Source organism: Chlorocebus sabaeus, chromosome 9, assembly GCF_047675955.1.
Source record: "Chlorocebus sabaeus isolate Y175 chromosome 9, mChlSab1.0.hap1, whole genome shotgun sequence".
Lineage (NCBI taxonomy): Eukaryota > Metazoa > Chordata > Mammalia > Primates > Cercopithecidae > Chlorocebus > Chlorocebus sabaeus.
Genome location: NC_132912.1, coordinates 105,591,730 through 105,614,711, shown reverse-complemented (window position 1 = coordinate 105,614,711; position 22,982 = coordinate 105,591,730). Strand labels below are relative to the sequence as shown.

General features: G+C 48.6%; 1 protein-coding gene across 2 annotated transcripts in view; it reads right to left on the bottom strand.

Moving 5' to 3' along the window:
• Positions 1 to 4,581: 4,581 nt before the first annotated feature.
• Positions 4,582 to 22,982, bottom strand: part of WBP1L (WW domain binding protein 1 like) — a 75,884-nt gene continuing 57,483 nt past the window's right edge. For both annotated transcript variants that reach the window (XM_007963986.3, XM_007963987.3), the window contains exons 3-4: positions 10,725 to 10,886; positions 4,582 to 8,263 (exon numbers count right to left, since the gene is read on the bottom strand). In XM_007963986.3, the coding sequence (XP_007962177.3) occupies positions 7,527 to 8,263; positions 10,725 to 10,886 (899 nt within the window). In that variant the 3' untranslated portion in view covers positions 4,582 to 7,526. The remainder of the gene's footprint in view (positions 8,264 to 10,724; positions 10,887 to 22,982) is intronic.

The window sequence follows — 22,982 nt, the reverse complement described above, 5'->3', positions numbered from 1 at the left end:
CAAGACCTGCATTGTGGAAACAATCAACCAACAAAACAATAAAGACAAATTAAAACAAAACAATAAAGACAAATTAAATTAAAATATTTTGCTAGGTGCAGTGGCTCATGCCTGTAATCCCGGCACTTTGGGAGGCTGAGGCAGAAGGGTCATTTGAGCTCAGGAGTTCAAGACCAGCCTAGGCAATATGGCAAAACCCCATCTCTACTAAAAATATGAAAATTAGCCAGGCGTGGTGGTGTGCGCCTGTAATCCCAGCTACTCGGGAGGCTGAGGCAGGAGAATCACTTCAACCTGGGAGGCAGAGGTTGCTGTAAGCCAAGATTGTACCACTGCACTCCAGCCTGGGTGACAGAGCAAGACCCCATCTCTAAATAAATAAATAAATAAATAAATAAATAAATAAATATTAAAATATATGACCTGCTTCTCTCTCCAGTTTGATCTCTTGCTACTTCCCAGAATGCAGTGATAAATTGCTCGCAGCTTTCTCCATGGCATGCAGAGTCTCCCATTGTAGGCCTCCCATGGCACATAGTAGACACTCAATAGTCTGCAGAAAAAACATTTGCCTAGAATTCCCTCGCACCTTTCCTCACCTGACAAACTCAATTTAGAGGCATCTCCTCCAGGAAACCTGCCTTGATCCCCTAGTTTGACTAAATTCTCCTCTGTGTACACATGCTTTGTGGCGCTTTCCACATGGTACTAAAACTGCCGATGTGCCTTCCTTCCTCTCGAGAACACCATTAGGTCTTCTAAAGAGGAGCCAGGGCCAGGCGTGGTGGCTCCACACCTGTAATCCCAGCACTTTGGGAGGCTGAGACAGGCAGATCACTTGAGGTCAGGAGTACGAGACCAGCCTGGCCAACACAGTGAAACCCCGTCTCTACCCAAAATACAAAAATTAGCCAGGCGTGATGGTGCACATCTGTAATCCCAGTTACTCAGGAGGCTAAGACAGGAGAATCACTTGAACCCGGGAGGCGGAGGTTATAGTGAGCCAAGATCGCGCCACTGCACTCCAGCCTGAGCGACAGAGCAAGACTCTGTCCAAAAAAAAAAAAAGGAGCCAGTGCTAAGGCATCTTTGCATTCTCATGCCTTGGCACCTGCTAGGTGCTCAATAAAGGCTCAGCTCTTCAGTGAGGCCACACTTGCCCCCAGGCCAGAACCCAAATCCTCCTAAGACCCACAACCCTTCCCAGCAGATTCAGCAAGAAGCTACCAACCAAACCCACTTCTCCCTCCTTTTCTGAGTCAAACCTTGGTTTTCGCCCCTGGCTGAAAACAGGAAGCTGAAGAATGTGGAGTTTCTTGAAATTCTTGCTCACCAAAAGTACTCTGTTTTGCAGTTCTGGGCATTGGTACTGTCGCCACCTGCACTTGGTCACATGGGGCAATAGAGACAAGCAACTTCATTACAGAAATGAGGAACTCAGTGACCCGGCAGCCTGGGGTCCAATGGCATGGTGTCCCCTCTAGACCTGGGCACCCAGGGTACATGCACAGCCTCTGGCAACCAGCCCCTGAGAGTTATACACCATTTTGTTTTTGTGCCACTCAGACATTAGCTTAAAGAAGGCAAGAATGATGTGCTCCCAGTTCTTTCCCGTGGTTTCAGAGCGGAACTGTCTCTAGAAGCTAGCGTGGCCCTACTGGGGTTGCCTGAAGGAACCCAACAGTTTAGAAAGTACAAGTCAGCAACCACTCCACTAGTGTCACCGAAGGGCCAGGAATGTCCTCTGCCAGAGGGTCAAGGACAGGGGTGGGGGCATGTCTGGCTAAAACTGGCCTACAGAAACAACAGGGCTGACTGCTGGGCAAGCCAGGGCCGAGGGAGGACAACACTCACTTGCCGGCATCCCCAGGGCGTCAGCCACCAGTGAGCACTCCACTTATGGAGGCAGGAACCCCTTCCTGGAGAGTTCCTAGGATGTGTACTACCTTGCTTTGCCCATCTGCAGTCTTGCTGGGTAGGGGTGTCCTCCCTGGGCAGAAGTAGCAAGCTGTTCTTCAAACAAGGAGTTACACCTGGCTGGGCGCAGCGGCTCATGCCTGTAATCCCAGCACTTTGGGAGGCTGAGGCAGGTGGATCATTTGAGACCAGGAGTTCAAGACCAGTCTGGGCAACATGGTGAAACCCCATCCTTACTAAAAATACAAAAATTAGCTGGGTGTGGTGGCAGGTACCTGTAATCCCAGCTACTTGGGAGGCTGAGGCAGGAGAATCGCTTGGACTCGGGAGGTGGAGGTTGCACTGAGCAAAGATAGCACCACTGCACTCTAGCCTGAGCGACAGAGCAAGACTCCATCTCAAAAAAAAAAAAAAAAAAAAAATACGACTTACACCTAGGAGGTCAGTCTTAAGCAGATGGTAAAACGAACAAAGGAACTCTCCTTGTCTTAGGAAAGAATCATTGGCCCACGATGAGAGATTCTGGCACACTGGTGGCTTCCTCACTACCTAAAATCAGCTCCGAGACCTCTTGCTTGGCATTCAAGACCTCAAACTACCTCCCACCATCCCTGAAAAGCTCCGAATCTGTACCACTCACTTCACCTCAAACTTAACTTACATTGTTAATTAACTATTTCACACAGGTATGGTTTTTTTTTTTTTTGAGACAGAGTTTCGTTCTTGTTGCCCAGGCTGGAGTGCAATGGCGTGATCTCAGCTCACCGCAACCTCCACCTCCCGAATTAAAGCGATTCTCCTGCCTCAGCCTCCTGATTAGCTGCGATTACAGGCATGTGCCACCACACCCGGCTAATTTTTATAATATTTTTAGTAGAGACGGGGTTTCTCCATGTTGGTCAGGCCGGTCTTGAACTCCCAACCTCAGGTGATCCACCCGCCTCAGCCTCCCAAAGTGGTGGGATTACAGGCGTGAGCCACCGCGCCCGGCCACGTTTTGTCTTTCTAACTGTAAGTTCTAGAGGGCAGAGGCCTCATCTTCTTTTTTTTTTTGAGACGGAGTCTCACTCTGTCGCCCAGGCTGGAGTGCAGTGGCCAGATCTCAGCTCACTGCAAGCTCCGCCTCCAGGGTTCACGCCATTCTCCTGCCTCAGCCTCCCGAGCAGCTGGGACTACAGGTGCCCGCCACCTCCCCCGGCTAGTTTTTTGTACTTTTTAGTAGAGACGGGGTTTCACCGTGTTAGCCAGGATGGTCTCGATCTCCTGACCTTGTGATCCACCCGTCTCGGCCTCCCAAACAGGCTTGAGCCACCGCGCCCGGCCTCATCTTCTATCTCTGACATTATCCTGGGCCTCTGACACAGTGCTGGGCAGAAAGTGGGCAACTCGATACATTATACTGTGCGTTAAATTCCAAGGTCAAGCATACACCCCCATGTCTATCATATCAACAAAAAAGATCTCTCAGAGTGCTTGCTTTCTTTTAAATGCCATGTTTTGGCCAGGCACAGTGGCTTACACCTGTAATCCCAGCACTTTGGGAAACCAAGCCAGCAGGATCACTTGAGCCCAGCCTAGACAACAGTTAGACTCTCTCTTTCTCTCTCTCTCTATATATGTTATATATATATATTATATATGTGTGTGTGTGTGTGTGTATATATATATATATTTTTTGGATACACGGTCTTCTCCCTTTTTTGCCCAGGCTGGAGTGTAGTGGTGTGATCTCAGCTCACTGCAACCTCCACCTCCTGGGCTTAAGCCATCCTCCCACCTCAGCCTCCCACGTAGCTGGGACCACAGGCGCACAGCACCACGCCCAGCCAAGTTTTGTATTTTTTCTAGAGATGGGGTCTTGCCATGTTCAACCCAGACTGGTCTCAAACTCTTGAGCTCAAGTGATCTGCCCAGCTAGACCTCCCGAAGTGCTGGGATTACAGGCGTGAGCCACCTCGCCCAGCCCATCTCTATTATTTAAAAAATAAAAATAAAAAAATAGCTGGGCACAGCGGCTCACGCCTGTAATCCCAGGCCAGGGTGGCTGGCCTATTATCCCAGCGCTTTGGGAGCTCAAGGCAGGCGGATCACCTAAGGTCAGGAGATCGAGACCAGCCCCGCCAACATGGTGAAACCTCGTCTCTACTAAAAATACAAAAATTAGCCGGGCGTGGTGGTGGGTGCCTGTAATCCCAGCTACTCAGGAGGCTGAGGCAGGAGAATCACTTGAACCTGGGAGGTAGAGGCTGCAGTGAGCCAAGATCACACCACTGCACTCCAGCCTGGGAGACGGAGTGAGACTCTGTCTCAAAAACAAGCCATGTTTTAGCAACGGGGTATCTGACAAAACTTGTCTCTGCTTTCTCGGGATCTGATTTTAGCCGGTTTATGGGACTTTCCAAAGTATTCCAAACATCAGGAACATTCCCTGACAGAGAGAGGGGAGGACTCCTCAGGACAGAGTGTGGACCCAGCAGCACTGTCCAGCTGCCCTTGGGCCTGTGGTTTCTCTTTGGCCCAGCACCCTGTCCTCAATGGCTATGTGACAACCTCTCAGTCTCTGGGTAGAGAAAAGTGCTTGTGGTTTAGGATCCTGAGGTGCAATTCCCTGAAGACTGAGGAAGAAGAAAAGGGAACGAAGTGCAGCAAGAAAGAGCAGTAGCATTTTTGGGATCAATTTTTATTGGGGCTTCTCACAGTGGTTAGAGCCACTCTGTCTTCAGAACAATCACAGCACAGGAAATGCGTCACCGAGACTGCCCAGAAAAGTCTGACCAGCTGAATCTTATTGCTTAAAATACACATATTCACAATAACTGACAAAGGGTAACGTGCCTCACACAGGAATGTGTTCGCATTTGCAAATCTTCCGACTGGCTGTAGCACCAAACCCTCCACCAACCCCGTCTCGTTCACGTGGAAAACCAGTCTCAGTCACATCTCCCTGGCCCCCTAAGGATTCCTTCAGCTCCCTATTAAATCTCTCTCTGAGCAGGGCAGCCTCCTGTAGCAGGGGCCAAACTGTGACTTGGGATCCAAGCCCAGCTCCGCAGGTTGCATTTCTGTCTTCTCGTGCCTTTAGGGTAGGACGCTGCAGTGAGTCCCATAGTTAACACTTGCCCAGTTCCCCACTCTAACTGGGGAAAGGAACTTGAGAGGGTCAGAACTCATCCATTTGATCTGTTAACTGAAAAAGGATTCATTTTGGTAAAACTTGTTCGCCTTTGAGACCCTTCAGTGAGTTATTTGGGGATTCTTAAAAAAAAAAAAAAAAAGGTGGAAGGAAAGGCATCTGAGGGCTGTGACACTCTGGCCGCCTCTGGCCACATGCTAGCTTGCTTGCGACTGTTGGACTCACCAGAGGGAGGCAGGCCCTGTGGCCCCGCTACAGCCTGCAAAGCCTCCTCCTGGCAATTCTGGGCAGGGCTGATGTCTGGGCCACAGCTAGTCCAAGCCTGTCATTGAAGACCCAATCAAGCTTCTGTCTGAAATTCCACCTTCTTCTGTCCCAAGTGGTTGTGGACACCCCTGGGGGCTGGTACCGAGGACCAGCAGCAGCCGAGGGAGGCAGACAGGCTCAGAGCACGCTTCCATGTACAGGGAACAGAACACAGGCCTCCGAGTGTCCACGGAGCAATGTGCAAATCGCAGTGATGAGTAGAGTAAAACCTCTACTTCAAGCACAGTATCTGGCAAACACAGGGGACTGCAGTCGACAATGCTGCGGAGTACTCCCGAGTACACAGTCAGACATTTGTTCGGTAAACAGTAAATGCGTAAGATCAATGACCTTGAGAGGGCTGTCTGTGCTCCAGACGTGTGGTTCACGTGGGGAGAATGGCTGCCACTCAAAGTATCTTCACAGGAAAACAGGGCTTGAGGCTCACACACAATGGACAGACACACGGCTCACCCAAAAAGTCACTGTGTACGGACTTCACTTTGTTCAACATGGATTTTGGTTTTGTGGAATCCAAATGCAGACATTGTTTACCTCACAGCCTTGGATTTGTCTGTTTTTGGACATACACATATATATATATATATTTTTTTTCTTTTTCTTTCTTTCTTCCATAACATCAATGCTTCGTCTGAATATCATCATCGTTCAAGAGTTGGGGGAAGAAACAGACTCTTCATATGCACAGGGCCGGGCGGGGAATGTTTGTTTTGGCTGTTTGCTGCCTCCATTCGGATTTTCCTGTCACAGCTCAGCCGGTGACCTGAAGCTGAGCAACAGGCACAAGCGTCCCCAGGGCCTTCCGGATGGCTGCTTCCACCTCCTGCCTGGGCCACTGAGTCTCTACACAGAAAAATGAGTCACCCGACTCAAAAGGGGTGGGGGCAGAGGCAGGGACAAGGCATGAAAACCACAGATAACCAAGGTATTTCTTCCAAGTGGTCAGTTTAAAACAAACAACAACCGCCACCAAAAAAAAAAAAAAGAAAGAAAAACCCACAAAAAATATTTCTTCAGAATCAAAGACAAACTTCTGTGTAAGAGCCAGGCCACAGGGGCCCTTTCTCAGGGGCCATTGCTTCCTCAGTCCGCTGTCTGTTTCCTCATACGGAACAGTGAGACGTGAAGGCCTGCAGGGCGTGTGCTGGCAACACAGGCTGACACGGTCACCTGTGAACACAGACCAAAGGGCAGAGAGGCCAAGTGCTGAGCCTCTATTCACTGCTGCGGCTTAGGGCCCCCAGCTCACAGAGGTTCCAAGACAGCTTCCACCCCAGCCTTCACACAAGACATCTTCTGGCTCAACGGTAGCCAGGCTCTTTGAAAGGCAACTTGGGAAAGAGCCACAAACGTCAGTTTCCAGAAGAGAATTCTTGCCTGCCCACCGGTGAAGTTCTTGTTTTCAGCTGTCTTTTGTTGTTTGTTTTTAGAGGAAACAAACAAATGAAGAAAAGGCAGTATCATCTTTCACACCAGAACCACCCTGCAGCCAGCCAGAGCCCGGGGAAGAGGCACCTCAAGGGCACATGGGGTGCATCGATCTTGTCACCTGGAATTTGACAGATCAACAAGCCCCTACCAACCTATCATACAATGGCCCAGCAGCTCTCATCCTCCCACAGGATTAGCTCAGTGCTGGCTCGGCAGACACTGGTAGCCACAGTGACAGGCCCTGGGCCTCTGTGGGCTTCCTTTTTCATCCAGGGCCAAGATGGGCTGCCTCTCCTGGACTGAGACACGGCAACGTTCTCTTAAACTAGAATCAGAGCACAAACCTAATCCATCACCAAGAATCATGTCAGGGCATAGTCCCAGCCTCTTTCCTTGGGGGCTTTTAAACCACATCTCTCTGATCCAAACAGGTAGGTGAGATTTGACTTTAAAGAAAGGAGATGGAGTTGGAGTATGAGGAATGAGTCACAGAACCAACTTAGCCCTCCACAACACTGTGCCCTTGTGGAAGGAGAGGCATCCACACCCCAAACTGTACCTGGAGAAGGAGGAAAATGCAGGAGAGAAGGAGGAAAACAAACAAAAAGGAACCAAGTGGCTGTACTCTGAAAGTCTTTGAAAGTCACTTAATGCTTCTCTCGTGGTTCTCCCCTACCCTGGTTGCTTTGCGAAGTTGTGGGTGCTGGCAGGGCCTGCTCTAGCTGGGGGAGCTGCTGCTCTGGGAGTTGGGCGAGTCCTGCTCATTGATGGTGTTCAGCAGCAGGCATGCGGGTGGCCGTGGCAGGTGCGGGTGCCCAGGCTCTCGAGCCTGCTCCTCGGAGGGCTGGCAGAGGCCTTCCTCCTCGTCACCAGGGGGCCGCACATGGCAGCTGTCGCAGAAGTCCAGGGGCCCATCCAGAGCATCATCGATGAGCGTGTTGAACTCTTTGAGGTCATCGTCATGGTGGCCTCGGTTGCACACACACACTTCAATGCCCGAGTCACCTGTGAAGCGGCGATGTCTGCCAGGCGTCTTCTCTTTGCTGTCGGGTGCGCCGTGTTCAGAGCTGTCATCTTTCAGCAGCTCCTCCCTACATTCTGCATCCTTGTCCAGGAAGGCCCCCGGGTCCAGTTCCTCCAGGCCGGCCACAGAGCCACTGGGCTCCATCCCCGGGGCTTTGGTGGCTGCTCGGTCAACTGGTAGGTCAGAGGGCTCAGGGTCAGCGATGCTTGGGGGTCTTGTGCTGCTTCTGCTGGGCCCAGACAAGGGGCTGCTCTGTGCCCCCTGGGATCCCCTGGTGGGATCGACGCCCGGGGGACTGCCACCTGCAGGGCCACACTGTGGAGGTAGCAGCTGCTGCTGCTGTAGCTGGAAGGCACTGTACGGTGGGGGAGGAGTTGGAGGTCGGTTCACCACTTCCTCATAAGGAGGTAGTAAATAGTTTGGCAAAAACCCTAAAATGAAGAGGTAGGAAGGAGAAATTACTGCGCTGGTCATGTTCTAGGGCAGACTGCAAAGCTCCTGCTGAACATTTGCACTGTCTCTTCCCACCCCAGAGCACCCACCAAGTGATGGCTACAGCTCTTGGTTGTGGGCAGAGGTGAGAGAGCTGTGGGCAATTCTGCAGAGAGAGAGAGGGACAGTTTGGGAGGGGCCGAACCTAGCTGCTTGAAATCTGAGAGCCCCTAAAGCTGCTTCGTAGGCAAGGACTTCATGCCTGTTGGAAGTTAAGGCTGAGAATTAGGCAAACGTAGCAGATGGCCAAAAAATAACTTCTGCCTGGAATGGACCTATTTCCACATGCATACGAGTCTCGTGTTCTTGCTTAGACTGTGTCCTTCATCCAAGTCCCACAGGCCTCAGGGCCAGGGTCTCTGACTTAAGACTTCTTAACTACTTTTCTTCCTCCTAACCTTCAAATGCACTACGCAGGGTCTTTTGCTAGGGGGTTAGAAATCTCTGTTGTCTCTAGTGTGGCTGGAGGTGGTCTGGAAACACAAACCAAACTTCACCTTGACTCAGATCAGGAGCAGATGGGTGACCGGCGAAGGGTAAGGGGCCTCTGCCATCCAAGGCTTATTAAAAACATGCTAGGTGAGTTATCTTTTGAATGTGCTGAATGCCTTATGACACAGATAATTTAATTATAACATAACATTACTAACATTTATTGAGCACTTACTATATACCAGGCACTGTGCTAAGCACTTAACCCTTCTAGATGTAGAACTGAAATAATTATGGGCCCGTCACGGTGGCTTATGCCTGTAATCTCAGCACTGTGGGAGGCTGAGGCGGGCAGACCACTTGAGCTCAGGAGTTCGAGACCAGCCTGACCACCATGGTAAAACCCCATCTCTACTAAAAATACAAAAATTAGCTGGGTGTGATGGCACGTCCTTGTAGTCCCAGCTACTTGGGAAGCTCAGGCACAAGAATCATTTGAACCCGGGAGGAGAAGGAGGTTGCAGTGAGCCGAGATTGTGCCACTGCAGTCCAGCCTGGGTGACAGAGCAAGATTCTGTCTTCAAAAAAAAAAAAAAAAAAAAAAGAAACAATTGTGAAAGTTTATTTTGTAGAATACACGCAGACTGGCTTTGGAAAAGTGGACAGCTGGGCCTCCACTGACCCTTTGAGAGGTCACATGTAAGGAGCCCCAGGGAAGTCCGGGAAGTGCTCTTCACAGAGTCACTAAGTTTCTCAGTGCTCAAAAGTCCCAATGCCACCCCTCCAGTTGCCCCTTTCATGGCAACCTCTGCTCAGGCATATCACACAGAAATAAGCAAAATGGGAGGAATTTAGGCCAATGAACCCCAAATCTCAATTCATTCACGTTATATACTGACTCCTGACCTCAAGTGATCTGCCCGCCTCGGCCTCCCGCAGTGCTGAGATTACAGGTGTGAGCCACCGAGCCCGGCCCACAACTGTTTCAGTTCCACATCTAGAAGGACTAGGTGCTTAGCACAGTACCTGGCACACAGTAAGTGCTCAATAAATGTTAATAATTATTGTCCTATTATCTGACTATCTGCCATTAAAGAGAGAGAGGGATAGAGAAATGAAGGGAGGGAGGAAGGAAGGAAGGGAAAGAAAGGAAGGAAAACAAAGAGGAAGGAAAGGAAAGGAGAGGAGAGGAGAGGGGAGGAGAGGGGAGGGGAGGGGAGGGGAGGGGAGGAGAGGCTCATACCTGTAATCCCAGCATTTTGGGAGGCCGAGGTGGGCAGATCACCTGACATCAGGAGTTCGAGGCCAGCCTGACCAACATGGAGAAACCCTATCTCTACCAAAAACACAAAAATTAGCTGGGTGTGGCGGTGCATGCCTGTAATCCCAGCTACTTTGGAAGCTGAGGCAGGAGAATCGCTTGAACCCAGAAGGCAGAGGTTGCAGTGAGCCAAGATTGCGCCATTGCACTCCAGCCTGGGCAGTAAGAGCGAAACTCTGTCTCAAAAAAAAAAAAAAAAAGAAAGAAAGAAAGAGGGAGGGAGGAAGGAAGGAAGGAAGGAAGGAAGGAGAGGGAGGGAGGGATAGAAAGGCAGGCAGGCAGGGAAAGAAAGAAAGAGAAAGAGAGAAAAAGGGGGAGGGAGAGAGGAAGGAAGGAAGGTAGATAGGTAGGTAGGAAGGTGGGTAGGCAGGCAGGTGCTAAAGGAGCAGAGATCCAGCCAGAACCCAGCCACTGTGAGCTTTGCAATGGCCCAGTGGCTTCAGGGAACTGCATCCCTAGCACCTGCTCCTCTGTGCTGAAGGAGTGCCTCCTTGTTCCTATACTTTCAAGACCTTGCTTTATGGAGAGGCAGGGAGAGGACAAACCCCCTATGCCTACAGGGGCCCTGGCCACCAATATTCAGTCTGAGCCCTGGGTCTTTGCACCTGTGCTCCTGAGGGTGGGTATGGGGGCTTGGGTGTACGTACTGAAATAAAATGGCAGCGCTGAGTAATTGTGGGCTTCTCGGTAGGCGATCAGGTTGATTTCATGTTGCCGCTGCTGGGCCTGAAGGCGGTGCTTGGCTCGGCGGTGGTGGCAGACACAGCAGCAGCTCAGGATGATGATGATGGTCCACACCAGCCAGAACCCTGGGGAGTGGGCAAGGCAAGACAGAGAGGCACTCACACACAGTGAGTACCAGCCAGAAAGGCAGCTTGCAGAACAGGGAGGTCCCTGGATGGTGCCCACGTGGTTGAAGCTGGCATGGCTGGGCCTCACCCAGTTAATTTACATGGAAGCCGTGTGATCAATTTTCATAAATGTTTGTGCCAGAGTGAAAGACGCATGGGATAGAAGTGGGCGGGAATGTAAGAATGATGACAACAGATCGGGTGTGGTGGCTCATGCCTGTAATCCCAGGCCAAGGTGGGTGGATCACCTGAGGTCAGGAGTTCGAGACCAGCCTAGCCAACGTGGTGAAACCCCATCCTTACTAAAAATACAAAAATCAGCCACGTATGGTGGCAGGCGCCTGTAATCCCATCTACTTAGGAGGCTGAGGCATGAGAATCACTTGAATCCAGGAGATGGAAGTTGTAGTGAGCCAAGATTGCGCCACTGTACTCCAGCCTGGCCAACAGAGCAAGATTGTCTCAAAAAAAAGAATGGCCAGGCGCAGTGGCTTATGCCTGTAATCCCAGCACTTAGGGAGGCCAAGGCATGCAGATCACCTGAGGTCAGGAGTTCAAGACCAGCCTGGCCAACATAGTGAAACCTTGTCTCTACTAAAAATACAAAAATTAGCCAGGCATGATGGCATGCACCTATAATCCCAGCTACTCAGGAGGCTGAGGCAGGAGAATCGCTTGAACCCAGGAGGCAGGGGCTGCAGTGAGCCGAGATTGCACCACTGCACTCCAGCCTGGGTGAGCGAAACTCCGTCACAAAACAAAACAAAACAAAACAAAACAAAACAAAACAAAACAAAACAAAACAGAATGATAACAACAAAGCAGGTCTCTCATTCCAGGATGCTTCCAGCACCTTGGAGGAAGGCATGAGTGCCAAGGCCTCTCTCCAGCACCACTGATGGGTACCCCCTGCATTATAGGTTTTGTGAGCATTAAATATGCTCACCTTCTGGGACGGTCTCCTCCTCCTCTCTTAAGAGATCTCTGAGAAAATGCTCCACTTTCTTAGTGCCCATCTCCCCTCCCCACCAACTCAGAGGATCAGCACTTGCAAGGGGCCTCAGAGGGGCCTCCTGACAAAAGAAGTCTTAGGATTCTCCTGATAGCATCAAAAAGATCAGGTGCTTTTCTCTATCACGTATGCCTCTGTAATACAAGAATCACTAAAGTTAGAGGTGGAAAAATTCTAATTGCCTCAGGTCCATCTCCTCCCTAGAGAGTGTAAATGATTTCCTCTGCCTCGACATAATCCTAATCGGGTACAATTCCATCTCCCACTGCCACAATCAACTCTCCCTCCCTTTGGCCTGCCTGTGCAGTAGACGCAGGGCCATTAGCAGCCCCTTCTTCCTCCCTGCTCCAGGAAAGGGTGGCGGAACAGAGGCCAAGCCCCACAGCGCTTTATTTCCCTCTGTGCTGTCTCTGGGATAATACTCAGAGAATCTCAGCAAACCACAGTATAAGACCTCCTTTCCAATTTTTAAATGTGTGGCACAACAGGATTTTAAATTTGTGTTTTTTTTAGTTAATGAGGAATTTTGCTTTTAACATACACACACATACACATACACACATAACGGGGAAAGAACTGAAAGGAAAACAAAAATAATGACATCTTTAAATGACAGAATAAGAAATTTAAATTTTCTTCTTTTGATTATTTTCTTTCAAATTATAAAAGTAGAAACAAATTAATTTTCTTTTTTTCTGAGACAGGGTCTTGCTCTGTCACCCAGGATGGAGTACAGTGGCGCGATCAAAGCTCAACCGAAGCCTCAATCTTCTGGGCTCAAGCTATCCTCCCAACTCCATCTTCTGAGTAGCTAGGACTACAGGCACACGCCACCATGCCTGGCTTTCTCACTGTGTTGCCCAGGCTGGTCTTGAACGCTGGGTTCAAGGGATCCTCCCATCTCAGCCTCCCAAAGTGCAGGATTACAGGTGTGAGTCACCATGCCTGGCCAAAACAAATTAAATTTAAAAAATAACTATGACTAATTTTACTTTAGCTAGCTTTTTTTTTTTTAATCAATAAATTAATTTCTGGGTAGGTTTTTAAATTCCTCTAGGAATATGGCTACACAATGAAATAATATGAATCATTAAAAAATTATACAATATTATTTTTGATAAACAAACAGTTTCTGATATTAAATGAAAAAAGCAGATGACAAAATAAAATATGATCCTAACTTTTGCTTAAAAAAATTACGTATGGGCAGGTGCAGCAGCTCATACCCTGTAATCCCAGCACTTTGGGAGGCCGAGGTGGGCAGATCACAATGTCAAGAGATCGAGACCATCCTGGCCAACATGGTGAAACCCCATCTCTACTAAAAATAAACACGAACATTAGCTGGGCATGGTGGTGCACGCCTGTAGTCCCAGCTACTCAGGAAGCTAAGAATCGCTTGAACCCAGGAGGCAGAGGTTGCAGTGAGCCGAGATTGCGTCACTGTACTCCAGCCTGGCAACAGAGTGAGATTCAGTCTTAAAAAAAAAAAAAAAAAAGAAGTATATATCGACAGAAAAAGGAGGGGTATAGTCAGGAAGCTCTAACCATGGGGTAACTCTGGATGACAGACAGTACCAGCTCCTTTGTTCTTTGCTTACCTCTATTTCCTAATTTTTCTAAGATGGACACATACTTCTCTGTAGTAGGAAGAATATTTTTTTCTCAATGAAAAATGTATTGAATGAATAATTTTAAGATGAGTTGTTACTAAATAAGAACAGATAATATTGTTTGTTCTCTATTATTGAAAAACTCCCATTGTTTTCCATTCCAAATGCTATGTGTATTTTTTATCATCTGCTTTGTAATTATAGATTCGTGTTTAAAATTTTTAAAGTATTTCCACATATATCTCTTGTCAGAATGAGTTAAATCAAGTTAACCTTGTTTAAAAACAGAAAAAAATGCCTCCCTCCCCCACAAAACAGACTTGTAAAAATGAACAAATCCTTGATATTTTTCCCCCTTATTTGTATATACACAATTTTCTAAAAGATCCCCTGGCATTTAGGGTGTGGCATCTGGTGACAGCTCTTTCTCTGTCCCCCTGGGATGCCCCCATTGAATCTCCCCACAAAGCTGCCCTCCACCAAGTAGGGCAGGATGGTGACATGCCCCCCAGCCCTGGCAGGCTGGCACTACCATTCCATGGCACCTAATTGCTTTCAGTAGGTATCACTGTTCAACCAAACCTTCATGCTGCAGCCTTGCAGCAAGAGAACAGACAGAGGATTTTTTCCATTACCCATCAGCAGACAGGAAAATCCATTCCTAACCAGAGACCCTAAAGCGAACTTAGAAGTCTCCCTTTTGGTCTTTCCCGGTTCACTAGTCAAACTTGCTTAACTTACGTTTCTTTCTTTATGAATACTGGCTAACTTAAGAGTGGACACTGGCAGAGGAGCCCTCGGAGAAGGGTGGAGAGGCTGGAAAGGAGTTATGAAGGTGAAACCAGCTACAGACATAGTTTGATAACATCTCCTAGGGTTGTTGGGGTGGACACTCTGCTTAAGAACCTGGCTGCATGTATATTCTGGAGTCAAGTCTAAATGATTCTGGACTGACAACCATTTGGTATTACCTATACTTCTCTTACTTTCTCAGTGTAATCTCACACTCCATTATACTTCTGTGTTACTTTATAACTTTATTTTTTTTACTTTATTTTTATTTATTTATTTTGTGAGACAGGGTCTCATTTTGTCGCTCAGGTTGGAGTGCAATGGTAAGGGAACTCGGCTCACTGCAACCTCTGCCTCCTAGGCTCACGTGATTTTTGTGCCTCAGCCTCCTGAGTAGCTGGAACTTCAGGTGCGTGCCACTATGCCCATCTAATTTTTTTTTTGTATTTTTCGTAAAGACACGGTTTCACCATGTTGGCCAGGCTGGTCTCAAAATCCTGGGCTCAAGTGATCCACCTGCCTTGGCCTCCCAAAGCGCTGGGACTACAGGTGTGAGCCACCGCGCCCGGCCAATTTTTTTAAACTTATTTTTAAGAGACAAGGTCTCACTGTCACCCAGGGTAGAGTGCAGTAGTGTGAACACAGCTCACTGCAGCCTTGATCTCCTGGGCTCAAGTGATCCTCCTGCTCTGGCCTCCTGAGTAGCTGGGGCTACTGGCATGCACCACTACACCTGGCTAATTTTGTTGTTGTTGTTGTTGTTGCTGCTGTTGTTGTAGAGATGAGGTCTCACCAGGTTGCCCAGGCTGGTCTCAAACAAACTCTGGTCTCAAGCAATCCTCCTGCCTCAGCCTCCCAAAGTGCTGGGATTACAGGTGTGAGATACCGCAGATGGCCAAACTTTAAAATTTTAAAAGTATATTCTCCCATTAGATAATCAGTATCTGCTTGGCAGTGGCTCCCAACTAAAATCCTAGCTACTTGGGAGGCTGAGACAAGAGGACTGCTTCTTGCGAGGTCAGCCTGGGCAACTCAGCGAGACCCCATCTCTAAAAAAAAAAAGGACAGCCAGCATCTAACTCTACTAGTTTTTCACCTGGCCACCAGTCACTTTTTCAATAGTTCTCTACCTAAGGGTAAACCAACTTCTAACTTTTATACTGCAATATATATGATCTATTTCACAGCTTTTACAATTAAAAAAAAAAAAATTAAAAAACATTTTAAAATTAATTTTTAAGCTGTCACCCAAGCTGGAGTGCAGTAGAGTCCAGAACTCACTACAGCCTCCAACTCCTGGGCTCAAGGGATCCTCCCACTTCAGCCTCTCTAGTAGCTAGGACTACAGGTGCACACCACACCTGACTAATTTTTAAATTTTTTGTAGTGATGAGGGTGGTTTCATTTTGTTGCCCAGGCTGGTCTCAAACTCCTGGCTTCAAGCAATCCTCCCACCTTGGCTTCCAAAGTGCTAGGATTACAGGTATGAGCCACCACACATGGCTGACATGGTTGTTTTAGTTTTGTTTTGTTTCGTTTTCCCCATTTTAAAGAAAATCGCATGCATTGGTTTTCATGTTTGCCAAGTATTTCTGCTTCTTCTCCTTCTAGGCATGTAGGTAGGCTTGAACTTCCTGACCCCTTTGTGACTGGGTGAGGCTTTGGGACTAAGTCTAACTAATGAATCAAGATTGGATGTGATATGTGTCACTTAGAGGCCAAAATGTGCCTTGCTAATATGAGACCCTCCATTAGTCTTCCTTCCGTTTTGGCAATTGGCAATATCCCAGATGGTGATTTCACATCAGTCTGGGCCCCAGAGGACGGTGAAGTGGAAACAAAAGTCTCATCCAACCTTCGATGGACATACAGTGTGAGTGAGGAATAAACCTGTTGTTTTATAGGTCACTAGGATTTTGGACTTGCTTGTTCCTGTGACATCACTTAGCCTATCCTGACTACTGCAGTGTGATTACAAATTTTTCTTGGGGAGAGAATTTAAAGTATTCATCAGATTTTTAAAGGAATCCTTGATCCAGAAAAAGGCTAGATTCACTGAACCAGAAGTATTAAAAAAAAAAAAAGGGCTTTTTTTTTTGAGACAAGGTCTCGCTCTGTCACCCAGGCTGGAGTGCAGTGGTATGATCTCAGCTCACTGCAACCTCCGCCTCTTGGGTTCAAATGATTCTCCTGCCTCAGCCTCCCAAGTAGCTGGAACTACAGGCGTGCACCACCACACCCAGCTAATTTTATATTTTTAGTGGAGATGGGGTTTTGTCATGTTGGCCAGGCTGGTCTTGAACTCCTGACCTCTGGTGATCTGCCTGCCTCAGCCTCCCAAAGTGCTAGGATTACAGGTGTGAGCCACCATGCCCAGCTGCTTTTTTTTTTTTTTTAAGGAAATATTAGGCAGGGCAGAAGGTGACTGCGAAAAGAAATTAGCCAACACAAGGTCAGGCATGGTGGCTCACACCGGTAATCCCAACACTTTGAGAGGCCAAGGCGGATGGATCACTTGAGGTCACGAGTTCGAGACCAGCCTGGCCAACACAACGAAACCCCCATCTCTACTAAAAATACAAAAATTAGCCAGGCATGGTGGCACATGCCTGTAATCCCAGCTACTCAGGAGGCTGAGGCAGGAGAATCACTTGAACCGGGGAGGCAAAGATTGCAGTGAGCCAAGATTGCACCACTGCACTCTAACCTGGGCAACAGAGCGAGACTCTACTCCTGCCTCAGCCTCCTGAGTAGATGGGATTACAGACGTGCACCACCACGCTGGGCTAAGTTTTGCATTTTTAGTAGAGACAGGTTTTCACCATGTTGGCCAGGCTGGTCTTGAACTCTTGACCTCAAGTGATCCACCCACCTCAGCCTCCCAAAGTGCTGGGATTACAGGTGTGAGCCACCACGCCTGCCTAACTTAGGAAAAATTTTAGTCTTTTAGCTAGATTTCAAAACTAAGGAAGAAAGTTCATTTTCACATTTTTTACTTTTTTTTATGGAGTGCTTCACAAATTTGCCTGCTATCCTTGGCCAGGGTCACACTAATCTCAGTATCATTCAATTTTAGTATAGGTGCTGCTAAAGCAAGCACAAGGAAGAAAGTTTAAAAAAAGGAAAACCTGGCCAGGCGCGGTGGCTCACGCCTGTAATTCCAGCACTTTGGGAGGCCAAGGCAGGCGGATCACAAGGTCAGGAGATCCCAACCATCCTGGCTAACACGATGAAAGTCGGTCTCTACTAAAAATACAAAAAATTAGCCGGGCGAGGTGGCGGGCGCCTGTAGTCCCAGCTAGTCGGGAGGCTGAGGCAGGAGAATGGCGTGAACCCGGGAGGCGGAGCTTGCAGTGAGCTGAGATCCGGCCACTGCACTCCAGCCTGGGCGACCAGAGGGAGACTGCCTCAAAAATAAAAAAGAAGGAAAACCCAACAAAAGATTCCCTGACAAACACACACCTACCAAGAGACTACATTCCTCAATGACAAGTTTGAAAACCGTGAGTTCACTGTGGGGTGCATTTGTCATGCTAAGCAAAATGGAAAACATGTTTTTAAAAACAATCACAGTGCAGTGTAGGAACTGAGTCATGTGCCCCATGACTACACTACAAACCCCAAGAGTTCACTACAAACTTGGGAAAACACCACTCTTCAACCGGCAGGAAATTCCCATGAGGAGGATCAAGCATACTGTAAGTGAGCTCTCCTCCCATCCTGCATGACGGTGGGTGACTGGCTCCCCGGCCCTTCCTTGCTCTCAGCAGGAGCTCCTGCCACTGTCACAGTGGAAAAGGCCTGAATTTGGGGAATGAAGACGTCAGAGACTTGCAACTTCATCTGAAAGCCCAGCCAACTTTCCTACAAGCATGACTGCAGACGTGGAAAAGGCAGATGGCCTGGGTTCAAAGCCCAGCTTAAAAACACATATTCTAGCTTTGTGACCTTGGTCATTTTGGTTTTACTTCCCTCATCTGTAAAACAGGGAGAATAAAGCTCTCTAACTTACTGGGTCACTGTGAGGACTAAATGAGTTAATATATGTACTGTACGCCGAACTATGGCTGACATACGGTAATTCTTAGTATGTTCATTGTTGTTGTTACAGGTTTAACCATAGATGGGAAAGGTTTCCTTTACAATTTCCTTTCAATTTCCCTTTTGACCCCCAAAAAGTATTCCATAAAGAAACACAGGGCCCGGTACGGTAGCTCATGCCTGTAATCCCAGCACTTGGGGAGGCTGAGGCAGGTGGATCACTTGAGTTCAGAATTTGGAGACCAGCCTGGCCAACACGTTGAAACCTCATCTCTACTAAAAATACAAAAATTAGCTGGGCGTGGTCGCACGCACCTATAATTCCAGCTATTTGGGAGGCTGAGGTGGGAGAATTGCTTGGACCTGGGAAGTGAGATCATGCCACTGCACTTCAGCCTGGGCAAGGGAGTGAGACGCTGTCTCAAAAAAGAAAAGAAAAAAAGAAACATGGGTTAGGAACAAGTCCATAGTCTGCTTTTAGGTTCTGTTCTTGGCAAAATTCACTGGAAATTCAGTCAACTCCTATTTACTGAGCTCTTGCTAACAACGGGTATCTTAAGACAAACCAAAAAAACAAACAAACAAACAAACAAAACAGGTAAAAAACGAAGCTTGGGCAACATGGTGAAATCGTATCTCTACAAAAAAATATAAAAATTAGCTGGGCGTGGTGGCACGCACTCCTAGTCCCAGCTACTCAAGTGGCTGAGGCGGGAGGATCCCTTGAGTCCAGGAGGTTAAGGCTGCAGTGACCAAAGATAACACCACTATACTCCAGCCTAGGTGATAGAGTGAAACCTTGTCTTACACACAAAAAAAGGGGAAGGAAGGAAGGAAGTGGGAGGGGGAAGGGAGAGGGAGAGGGGGAGGGAGGAGGGGAAGGAGGAGGGGGAAAGGCTGGGGAAAGGGGAGGGGAAGGTGGGGGGAAGGGTACGGGAGGGTGGGTGAAAGGGTAGGGGAGGGTGGAAGGGAGGGGAAAGGAAGAGTGGAGAAGGAGGGGAGAGAGGAGGAGTGAGATGGGAGGGAGGGAAAGGAAAGAGAGAGAGAGAGAGAGAAAGAAAGAGAGAGAGAATGAAAAATGAAAAACAAGTTGGGCAGCATTGACAGGATTTGCTAATAGCCTGTTTCGTGTCACCTCAGGGAAATTCCACTGTGCAGAAACATACCCCTCTCCCTCCTAAAGCCCAAACCAGGGGAAATTGATGCCTGGGTGAAATTCTCCCAAATGATCTCAAGGGCAGAAATTCCCAACTTTGATCTCTCCCTAGAAAATGTAGCTTGCTGAGTGGAGAGAGCCCCGGGATGAGAACTGGGAGGAGTGAGTGGCTTTGGGGTTTGGGCCACTGGACATCTTATCTCCTCCCTACTGGATTACCTTCTGAAGGTAAGAATTCTGTCTCTCCACTTTCCAGCCCAGAGGAGGTCACAGCATCAACTAGGAACTTGTTACAATTGCACATTCTCAGGTTTTTAAATTCTCAGTTTTGAATCAAAAGCTCTGGGAGTAGGGCCCGGAAGAGTGTGTTTTCAGTAGCCCTTAAGGAAATTTTGATGCCAGCCGAAGTTCAAGAGCACTGGAATAAGGGTTTGTTGAATGAATAACTGATGGAATGATGAATTAAAGTACACGTGCCATAACAATGCATGGAGATAATACTAGCAATGATCAGGTCCTTATAGCCTCAACTACTGCCCTTATAAAACAGGATCTTCCGTTCTCATCACATGTAGGCTTAGGTTATGAAAAATTAGAGACATGTGGGAAAGGTTGCCGGCCAGAGCTCAGTCTACGTGTGCTTGTGTGTCTGTGTAAACCACGTGTGTATGTGTGTAAGTACATGTGTGAGAATTAAGAATTGTCCTCAGCAAACAGGAAAATTCAGTTTAGCAGAGGTAAAGGGTGAGTAGAAATGGCATTTTTTCCCTGAGGCCTTTCCTGTAGGCAACTACAGTTAAGGAGTCGCCCTGTCTAATGAAAGCTCTGCCAAAGGATTTCCTGGCTGAGGATTTTTCTTTCCAAAGGAAGGTGGGAAGGAAATCAGCCCAAAGCCCAAGACTTTCACACTTCAGGCAAAGTTGAGAGGTAGTTAGAGGCAACAGGGTTGAAAGCAACAAAAAGTGCCGTTTTGATGAGAACTTCAGATGTTTGTTCCAACATCAACCTCCCTCCCATACACGCCAGGCAGAGGCCATGACCTCAATAAAGAGGGATATTGGAGGACTTCCTGAGAGGGGCGTTTTGCTTTTATGCCTCCCATGCCTCCAGAACATAGAAAACACGTGCCAGCTCGTATAACAGGGCACCTTTTCTCTCGGTCTAGACACTGCTCTCTGCCGGGCCTCCTCCTCTCCCAAATGCCCATAGCTGGAGAGACACTTAGCCGTTCATGCAGCTCTTTCTCTGACGTTCTTTAAGCTCTTGGGGTGAGGCACCTGCTTTCCCAGACTACCTCCTTGCCCTCTGGGTCTTCCTGTCCCTGCCACTCCACCCCCCGGCCCTGGCTTTGGTGACCCAATTCCGGTGGCTCCCGAGTCGACTCTGCCAAAAGCCCAGGAGGCTCTGTCAATCTGAGATGGGGCCATGAGCAACTTCGTTCCTTTTTGCAACTGATGCCGCCTGGCCAGGCCCCCAGAGAAACAAACTGCAGCTCTGTGGCTTTTTGGCAGTCCAGCTTCGACTTTTGTTTTAACAAAGGGTGGGAGGGAGAATTTGAACCCTGTGGTTACCTGCATTTTAAAACATTTAAACAGAGTCTGTCTACCTGCTTGGCACTGTGTGTCCTCTAGTAAGTTTCTCAGCCCCACCCCTTCTAAAATAGCCACAATGACTGTGCCCTCCTTCTTTGCTGCTTATATATCTGCAGGTCTGGTGGGGACATCTTGAGCCCTGTGCTCTCCTGCACTGGACTGCTCCTGGAATTCCTCAGAAAGGCAGATGAGCCCGTCCTCAGTTCGCAAAAGGGAAAGGCGAGGGTGAGGGAGAGGTCTTGTTTGGAGGAACCACTCCTGTTGGCTACAAATACAACTGCATTTCAGAGGGAAAGACCTTCCAGCCAAGAGTCTAATTTCCTCTCTGGCCCAAACAATAGTCCTTCTGGCTGCCTTCTTGCCATATCACTGACATGGGGGTTGGCGGGGGGATGAGAAAGGGGAAAGGGGCAGATAGGACAGTGGGGGCAAGGGCATAGTTTGACAAACCCAAAGTCTATTTCCAAATGGAGGCAGTGATGAGGGCTTAGAATCATCTGGGGAAACCATTCTGCAGTCTCCTTTCTCAAGAGACAATTGTAAGAACTACCATGATGTCGGTCACCTGGGGCCTCCCTGTCCTAAGGACCACCCCCGCCCAACACCCTCTCATTCTTTGTCCAGCATCCTACCCTGTCTCATCTGAGTTCCAGGAAGGTCAGAGTACAAAGAGTGTCAGTTTAAACAACCCTGGGCCACTCCCTGAAGACCCTAACAACATCACCACTGTCGTGCAACTTGAAGAAGCAAGTGGTTCTGGCCTCGGTCAAACCAGTGGCAAGACAAGGACGGTTTCCACATGGCAATTTTTTTTTTTAGATGGAGTCTCCCTCTGTTGCCCAGGCTGGAGTGCAGTGGTGCAACCTTGGCTCACCGCAACCTCTGCCTCCTGGGTTCAAGTGATTCTCCTGCCTCAGCCTCCTGAGTAGCTGGGACTACAGGTGCCCGCCACTATGCCCAGCTAATTTTTGTATTTTTAGTAGAGAGGGGGTTTCACCATGTCGGCCAGGCTGGTATTGAACTCTTGGGCTCAAAGTTGCCTTGGCCTCGCCGGGTGCTGGGATTATAAGCATGAGCCACTGTGCCTGGCCTCCACATGGCATTCAGCTGACAGTGAAAGGTTAGGTACACTGGAGAATCCTCCAGGAGCTTCCATGTGAGAACTGGGTAAGAAATAAAAGGAGCTGAGCCTCAAGACTCCCTCTCTCCAGAAGGTCCTCTATAGGCAGGGGCCTAGGGAAAGACTGTTCCTTTCCAAAGGACCCTCAGAAACAGAGGCAGTCCATGAGGTTCCATGGGAAATTCTGGAAGCCCCTTGGTCCTTACAAGAAAATGGCACAGTGACCATCTAGAGTGGTCTGGCATTCACAGTAGCTTGGCTTGCAACCTCTCTCTGCAAAAATAGCAAGCAGCCGGGTGCGGTGGCTCACGCCTCTAACCCCAGCACTTCGGGAGGCCGAGGCGGGCGGATCGCGAGGTCAACAGATTGAGACGATCCTGGCCAACATGGTGAAACTCCATCTCTACTAAGAATACAAAAATTAGCTGGGCATGGTGGCACACACCTGTAGTACCAGCTACTCAGGAGGCTGAGGCAGGAGAATCACTTGAACTTAGGAGGCAGAGGTTGCAGTGAGCTGAGATCACGCCACTGCACTGCAGCCTGGTGACAGTGAGACTCCGTCAAAAAAAAAAAAAAAAAAAAGGCAAACCAGGGCTTCTGGGCTGGCCCAAGGATGGACCTAAGCTATTGTCGGCTCAGCACACAATGGAGGGGGCATCCAGGAAAACCCCAGGCAAGAGCTTCTGCAGCAGACCTTGCTGAAACCATATTCTCTAGTCTTCAGC